The sequence below is a fragment of the Elephantulus edwardii genome, unplaced genomic scaffold (assembly GCF_000299155.1).
Source record: "Elephantulus edwardii isolate Elephantulus edwardi_28Jun2011 unplaced genomic scaffold, EleEdw1.0 scaffold00213, whole genome shotgun sequence".
In the NCBI taxonomy this organism is placed as follows: domain Eukaryota; kingdom Metazoa; phylum Chordata; class Mammalia; order Macroscelidea; family Macroscelididae; genus Elephantulus; species Elephantulus edwardii.
This window is the reverse complement of record NW_006399963.1, coordinates 2,765,674-2,774,593: the sequence shown is the minus strand read 5'-3', so window position 1 is coordinate 2,774,593 and position 8,920 is coordinate 2,765,674. Positions and strand designations below refer to the sequence as shown.

At 40.8% G+C, this 8,920-nt stretch overlaps 1 protein-coding gene across 1 annotated transcript in view; it reads left to right on the top strand.

Moving 5' to 3' along the window:
- The window catches only part of WDFY4 (WDFY family member 4), a 704,682-nt gene that overhangs the window by 526,639 nt on the left and 169,123 nt on the right, over positions 1–8,920 (top strand). The window contains exon 43 of the mRNA XM_006897732.1: positions 4,286–4,434. Coding sequence (XP_006897794.1) covers positions 4,286–4,434 — 149 coding nt within the window. The remainder of the gene's footprint in view (positions 1–4,285; positions 4,435–8,920) is intronic.

Sequence of the window (8,920 nt, the reverse complement as noted above, 5' to 3'; positions counted from 1 at the left end):
TTAGAGAGGGACATCATGCTGGGTAGAGTGGAGGGACAGCGCAGGAGGGGAAGACCCTCTATGAGGTGGATTGATTCAGTGACTGGGGTACTCGGGATGGGTTTGTCAGAGGCAATGAGATTGGCACAGGATAGAGCACGGTTTAGGGCTGTTGTACATAGTGTTGCTATGAGTAGCAAACGACTCGACGGCACATAACAACAACATAAAACTATGAGCACTTTGAAAATAAGACTGTTTTATTTCTCTTTGTGTGTAGCAGAGTGCAGGGCACACACAAAACATTCAATATGTATTTGTTAAATGAGTAAAAGAGTGTACAAATGAATAAATGAATTATGAGCAATATGCTTATCTAAAATGGAACCTCATTTTTCACAGCCTAGTTAGTACCTGAGGATCAGCCTGTCAAAGTATAATATTCAGATTACCTGCTGCAGAGTCATGCGGGCTGCTTATTCAAGTGCAGAGGCACGTCCACTCTGCACCTATTCAGTTGAGACCTGTAAGGAGATAGCCTACAAATCTCAATTTTAGAGAACTGTCTAGATGATTATGATACTTACTAACCTTTTAGAATAAATATCCTTACTCCATTTGCAGACTTTATGGTGTTCAGTGACCCTATCAAGAAGATACGTTCTAAAAAATAAAAAAGATACGTTCTCTAGTTTTCTTCAATGTGTATCAAGCCAATCTTTAGTGAATATGTTGTACTTTGAGGATTCTTCAGGACTTGAAATACATTTAGCATTACGCTGATGCCACCAAACAAGATCAAAGACATTTCCATTTCCATCTGCTCTCTGGGAAAGAGAAAGGCTGATGGCTTGGCTAAGTGTAGGCCCACTTGTGAAGTGGCAGGCAGGGGGCATACCTGCTCCTTGTCTCACCTAGAAAGCTGTGCTGGTGGAGTGAAATACATGTCTTCATTTTGAATTTGCCATACTGATGCATAAAAAAAAATAGCATCTCATTAATGTTTTCATTTCAATTTCGTCGATTACAAGTGTGCCTGAGGTTTCTAACTAAATGTGATTATAGTAGAAAAACAGATGCCAGGGTTAATTGATGGAAGTTGGCTTTTTCCTCTGTGGTCAAGTCAAATACAACTTGAAGCGACCTATTGACCCTTGTATAAGATAGAGCTGCCTCATGGAGTTCCCTAGGCTGAGAGCAGATCATCAGGGGAGATGTGTGTGTGTGTTTGTGTTTTATGGAGTTTCAGGGTTTGAACCACAGACCTTTCCATCAGCAACCAAATTCTTAAACCATTTTGTCACCAGGGCTTAGGATCCATTATTCATGTAACTACAGAGCCACTCCTCATTTTGATACATTTCTCAGAAAATTATATACCTTAAAAATGAGGGTATTTATTCCATCTGGCAATAGTAGTGAAAATGTATTAGTTGCAAATGAAAGATGTAAGAAAGGAGAGAAGTGATATAGATTCACTTTCTTTCTCATGAAGGCAAGAATGTGTTTTGTTACTGATTTCCTCATAAATCTCTCTGAACTTCAGTCTTCCCACCTGTAAGATCAGCAAAAATAAGACTCCTGATGCTGGGAAGGATTTCAGAGAATCCTTGACAGATGCTAGCCCTGAGACATTCTCAAAGAATGTTCTGGCATGTCCTGCCAAGGACATTTGAATGGAGTGTTCATCTTCTAACATCAGGCCCAGGTTTGTAGATTTCCAGGTATCTTGTTGGCTATGTGAAAGTGCAGCAAGGGCAGCATGGGGACAGCTGAATATGACTTCTGATAACTCCATAAGGGAACTGACCCCATGAGCAACATTCACGGTATAAAATTGATAAACTGCCCTATAAAGTCAGACATGCTCTCCTGCATGCCTACAACTACTTCTACTAATTAATTAATTAATGGGTCTGAATAGTCAATGCACTGACCAGACAGACTTTACATTACATTGTGGAGTTTATTAGGGAAACAAGTTGGTGAAAAGAGGCAAAGGATATCACATAGTGAAAGTCCAGGTCTAGTAATTAGAAGTCCCAAGCCAGGCTAACAGCAAGACTCTCAATTAGTTCAGACAAGTTATCAATCAACAGCTAGACACAGTCCATCAATTAATACAGGCCACTTCTAAGTCAACTGCAAGATAACCTTTGGTGCGAGAACCTCTGGCCTCAAATGATGCATGCTACTATTTCTGCTTCTTCACATGCTACTATTTCTGCTTCTTTTTCTTTTCTGGTGTGGAGAGTCTTGTCTCAAAGTTTCCAGATCTGACTCCATTTGGCCCCCTCAGGTTAAGCCTTGCCACAGTCTTTCCACAGTCTGGTTCACTTCCTCTCATATATTGGTCTAACAGATTTTGATGATGTGGAAGATGCTGGTCCAAAGTTGAGGCAGCTGAAGACCACATCCCTAAAGGGTGACAGGTGGAGTCTCAAAAATTTGTTTTACTTATACCTTCATGTCTGGCCATGTCGTCAATAAGAAGTAATTTGGAATTTTCTCCAAGATGATTTGTTAAGGGGAAAACTTGTGGAATGAAGTATATAAGCAGAACCTTTGTGTTAAAAATATGCATTTATGTCTACGGTGGATAGAATATTTTTAGAAGAATATACAAGAAATTGGTAATGGGGCAAAGGACATGAGGGAAGTTGGGTACTACATGGTTTTCTGAATCTCAAAGTAGACATTTATCTTCAATCCTTTCCTCTTTTCTCTCTGCTCTTTTTGGCTTTCCATTGTTGGTCTAATGAGAGTTCCTGTCAACTCTACCTCTTCTTGTTAAGATACATCTACCTTTATCTTTCCTCACTCTGTTACTCAAGCCACTGTATTCCTCTCCAAGGCCAATGAAAGAGCAGTTTGCTTCTTTCATTCCTACACTTTGTCCATCCATTCTCCATCCAGGAGCAAGTGTGATCCATTAGAAACAATATCCCTCATCCTGTGGTTTTCTCACAATTTAGAAAGCTAGAAGTCTTAAACCAAGCATCACTTCTTGAGGAAGCGTGGATGCCAGTGAAAGTTTACTTTCTCTGTAGGTACTGGGAGAGATCCTTTCAATGAGGGCTTGGTAGTCCTTGGAAGTCTCCATGTATCTTGATATTAATATTCCCCTAGGTTAAGGAAGTTCTCAGTGCAGAGACCCTGGGCCCAAAAGATATATTCTGTTCCTGGATTTTCTCTGTTGGGAGGGTAAGGAATTCTGATCTCTACATATTTGTTTCTCTTTCTCTGAATTAAGCACAGAATTTTTCAGAGAAGGTGTTAGTCATGGCCTACTCTTGGTTCTTTCTAATTCATTCTATTAATTTGTAGAATTCACTTATTCACTCTCTTGTTCCTACAATGCATTATTATGGAAGCACTCATGCAGATTCTGGATCAAAATCTCTTGCCAAGACGTTGTCAAAGTCAGGTTCCTAGGATGCCACTTCGGAATGGAAGCTATACACACAGGAGATTTACCCAGCTACCACCCTTGTGAGTGTATGGAGCAGGCCTGGAAAATGAGGAGCTTAACAACAATTCTGTGATAGTATGGGACTCAGTTGATTCTACAGGGGAGCTCTAGCACTGAATAATTCTCCAGAGTTGTTTTGAAGCAAGCAGGTGAACTATCATATTCCATATTGACTTTTTGTTGGATACATATGGAAGAACATGTGATTTTAAAGCAGATGCTCACTTCAGTGGAAGAAATTCTGAGCTGCTTACATTTCTAGCAGCTGGGGGAGTAGATGTACCAGTACCCAAGGCAGAATCAGTACAGAGCGCTGCATACTTCTTTAACTAACCTTGACCTTGTAGAAATCATAGTTCCTATCTTACACTTGTGGTTATAGGTAGCCTGGGTTTTAGCTCCAGCACAGTTAGTTTCCAAGTGGTCCCTAGACAAGTCCTTCCCCTGAAATGGAGGAATTTTTTAAAAACTATCACATTTCCTCACCACTGGGTATAGAACATTTTGCACAATTGAGGAGTGCCTTAAAGAAAGCAAAAGAAGTGCACTAAATGCAACAGAAAATGTTAACCTTGCTCATCTCTGTGGGGTGGGATGGTGTTAGGTAGATTGAATAATTACATAAGATGCTGTTTGTCATAGCATCAATTTTACAAGCTTCAAAGAACTGCACTGCTCTCAGAATGCCACAATGTTACCCTTATAATCCTACTAGAACATCTGAGTGGCAAATGAGTGACCTAAGTGTCAGTTTGCAGCCTGAGCACAGGGGTGTGTGTGTGTGTGTGTGTGTGTGTGCGCGCGCGCGCTGACTCTGACACTCTCTCTTCCTAGGTGTCGCTGAAGTATTCCCTGGTAATTGTGCAAGGGCATCTGGTCTCAGAAGGGGTCCTTCTTTTTGGCCGCCAGCACTTCTACATCTGTGAGAACTTCACACTGTCCCCTGTGGGTGATGTCTACTGTAGCCGCCACTGCTTATCCAGGTAAGTCCTCCTTTTCTCCCTGAAGATTTTTCTCTGAGACCCACACTTGCTTTTCAGCTGCTCAAGTTCTTTCCTCTTTTGCCCTGGTCTTAAAGCTTCAGCTAAGGTTTAGGTTTTAGTCTGAAATGGGCCATGAGATAAAACTCAAAGCTAAATATGAGATATTTAATAAGATGACAACTCCTTGACCCTCATCTATCATGAAATGCATCACAGGATATTGAAGGTCATTCCTAAGGTGATTTGGGTATTGAATCAATTTGCCTCACCTATTTATGCCATAGTATTGATTGACAGTTTATATAAAGCAACAAGTACTTGTCTGCCATGAGACACAGATGCACTGGAAGGGTTCCTCAGGTGTGATCTGGACAAGTGACTGTGACTGATGTGGTGAGGGATGGTTACCTGAGGAAGAGGCCAAGACCTAGGTCTTAAAGAATGGGTGAGACTTTTACAGAAATACAAAGATTCATTTTCACACCACCACCTGTAGATAGTGACAGGAAATGATAATTTTCTCCTTCCAAACAAGCATGCTTGATCTATTTTATTTCAATCTGCCTTTGGTCAAGTGACATGTGTTCTTAAGTTATGTTGTTGTTGTTGTTATATGCCATCGAGTTGCTTGTGACTCATAACGACCCTATGTATAACAGCCTTAAACTCCACTCTGTCCTGTGCCAATTGCACCATCTCCAATACACCCATCCAAATTGCCCCAGTCTCTGAATCAATCCACCTCATAGAGGGCCTTCCCCTCCTGTACTGTCCCTTCACCCTACCAAGCATGATGTCCCTCTCCAAGGACCGGTCCCTCCTTACAACATATCCAAAGTATGCTAGACGGAACCTCAGAATCCTTGCCTCCAAGGAGCCACCCAGTTTAACCCATGGTACTCTCAATACTCTTCTCTAGTACCACAGCTCAAAGGCATCAATTCTCCTTCTATCCTCCTTAGTCATTGTCCAGCTCTCTGATGCATAACAAGTGATTGCAAAGACCATGGCCTGTACCACACACACCTTAGTCTCCAGAGAGACACCATTGCTATTCAGTACTCTGTAGAGGTCCCTAACAGAAGACTTTCCCATGGCAATATGTCTTTTAATTTCCTGGCTACTGGTGCCACGAATGTTGACTGTGGACCCAAGCAAACTAAGGCTGCGAACAATCTCAATCTCTTCACCATCCATCCTGATGCTGCCAATTGGCCCAGTGGTGAGAATCTTTGTCTTCTTGATATTAAGTTATACTCATTACAAATAAAATTGTCAGTCATCTGGCCTGGCAAGTCACCAGCTGGCTTACCTGCACAAGGACTGATCAAGAAAGGAGAATCTGCCTCACTCTCTATCTTGCATGTCTGGGTCCTTTAGTGTTATCGCTATAAAGAAAGTGGTTTGGCAGCTTAGGCTGAAAGCTGGGCTCAAACTCATGAAGGTTTTCCAGACAGTTGGATATTTAAAATGATTCTGTGTGCAGAATGCTCAACATGACCCCTGTTAGACTGGAGTATCTTCACATACAAATCCCTTTGTTGTTGTAATGTGCCCTATCCCTTGCGAATCTTATTGTCTCTGATACACCAACCCCCTTTACCCCAGTCACTGAATCAATCCATCTTATGCAGGGTCTTCCTCTCCTGCGCTATCCTTATACCTTCCCAAGAATGACACCCCTATCCAAGGACTGATTCCACCTTGCAAGATGTCCAAAGTATGTCAGATAAAGCTTTTAAAAAAATCCTTGCCTCCAAGGAGCAGCCTGCCTTCACCCTCTCGAGGATGAACTTGTTTGTTCTCTTAGTAGTCCTTGGTATATGCAATACTCTTCTCCAGCACCACAGCTCCCTAGTAGTTTCCCAGCTTTCTGATGCATAGCAAGTAATTGCAAAGACCATGGCCTGGATCAGGCACACTTTAGTCTCCAGACTGACATCGTTGCTCTTTAATTTTTGGAGAGGTTTCTGACAGCAGACTTTCCCATTGCAATTCATCTTTTAATTTCCTGACTGCTGGTACCAATAGTGTTGATTATAGATCCAAGCAAACTGAAGCTGTTAACAATCTCAGTCTCTTCACAATCTATCATGATGCTGCCAATCTTCCCAGTGATGAAAATCTTTCATGATGTTGAGCTTCATTTCATATTGAAGGCTGAAATCCTTGACCTTTTGCAGCAAGTGCTTCTGGTAAGCATTAAAATAAGATGGAAAGAGTATACAAAGTCATTGTACCAAAAGGAATTGGTTAACACAGAATAATTTAATGAAGCAATGTATGAGCAAGAGCCTGTGGTGATGAAGGAAGAAGTTCAAGCTGCTCTGAAAGAATTGGGGGAAAAAAGGCCCCAGAAATTGATGGCATACCAATTGACATATTTCAACAAACAGACGCTGCCCTGGATGTGCTCACCAAGTTGTGCCAAAAAGTCTGGAGGACAACCACCACCTGGCCAACTGACTGGAAGTGATCTATATTTGTTCCCATTCCAAAGAAAAGTGACCCAACAGAGTGCGGAAATTATCAAACAATATCATTGATATCACATACAAGCAAGATATTGCTGGTGATAATCCAAAAACAACTGAAACAGCACATCAACAGTGAACTGCCTGAAGTGCAGGCTGTGTTCAGAAGAGGCCGTGGTACTAGGGATATTATAATTAATGTCAGATGGATCTTGACTGAAAGCAGAGAGTACTGTATCTGTGTTTCATTGACTATGCAAAAACATTTGACTGTGATCTCAACAAACTGTGACTGAGTTTGAGAGGAATGGGAATCCCAGAACACTTGATTGTGCTATGTGAAACCTCTACTTGGACCAGGAGGCTGTTGTCGGAACAGAGCAAGGAAATATTGCAAAGTTATGAAGGGTGGACGTCAAGGATGTGTCCTATCTTCATATCTTTTCAACCTATATACAGAACAGATTATCCGGGTGGCTGGGCTCTATGAGGAGAAATGTGTCATTAGGATTGGAGGTAGACTCACCAAAAATCTGCATTATGAAGAGTGCATAACCCTGCTTGCTGACACTAAGGATGACAAATCCCTTTAGATCCCAGAAAGTCTGTTCATTTTTGTAATTAAATGAATCTTTCAAAGGTTTCCTAAATCACTCTTAAGAACCAGTAACTATTCAAAGGAGAGTTAAATAGGAAGCCTGTACAAAAGCTTATCCCTACAGCACATATGCCATACTATTCAGATTTCTACTTTTGCCAGTTCTTAACACCCACCTCTCTGAATTTTCATGAGTTTATATTTCACAAAGGTGGTAATTATTTTATGTACACCAGTAGCCATATGTAACAAAGTATTTAGTATTTTTAAAAATATTGTCTTTTCCCTTTTACTAGAAGAGAAGCTATCAGGTTGTATATTTTTCATTTTAATATGCATTTCAACAACAACAACAATTGAAGGTTTCTTTATTCAGAAATGAACCTTGACGTTTCTGTTAAGAAGGTTGAATGAAGAGAAGGGGCCATCCTCACCAAGGGACTTTGACACTAACTTCTGTCAGAATCCCCTGCATGGACTGTTAAAACATGGATTTTGGGAAGACAGCCCCCTGGGCTGGGAATCAAGATATTTAGCTGATTTACAGCTAATGCTGAAGCTACCAGTGTGGCCATACTGTGAGAATCACTGTTTTAGATCATCTAAGAGAGGAACCAAAGTCTTAAGAATTTTGGTTCCTAAAATTTCCAACCTGTAAGGGAGTGAGAGTTGAAGGAGTAAGGGAAGGCAGATATCAGTTCCTATTTTCTTATATTTGGATTTGTTTTACAATACTGAGTATTTTTCTTTCTGCTAATTTCTATCTTTTATTCATTTAAATATTCATTAGTTGCTGGGCATTTTCTGTACTTTTCCAATGCAGGAGGAGCATAATTAATATTTGGCACACTTATTCCATCTTATTGCTCATGTTTTATTGATATTGATCAATAAGAACAACGGGTATGCAGGCTTGCCTTTCTGAGTGAGGATAAAAGCTTTGTATTCTTTGTATTCTAGATGTATGGTATGCCTGTGTGATGACTTGAATAACCTATTCCTTCACTCTTTACTTCTGGTTTATATCGAGTTAGTGTTAGATAAAATATTATTGTGGGAGGCCAATCCTTCTTCCTAGTCTGTCTTAATCTGAATGTTCAGACTTAGAGGAGTATCTGATAGGCAAGCAATTTGCGGAGCAGCGAAAGATAAATCCCTTATTGTGGAGTTAAGAATTAGTTACAGTGTTGACCCCACCCTTAGCCCAGTGCCTTGACCCACTTACTTCACAGCTCCACCCTCCACCAGGATAACCGTTCACATCTGCCAAGTCCCTTCAGAAAATATCTTCCATTGTCCAACCCATGATCTGACAGCTTGTATCTGAAGCTTTCTTGGCTTCTGTGATTCCAAACATGTCAACTGCTGACATTTTTTTTTTTCTTTTGACCAGTGTCTCTTAAGTTTAGTTGTA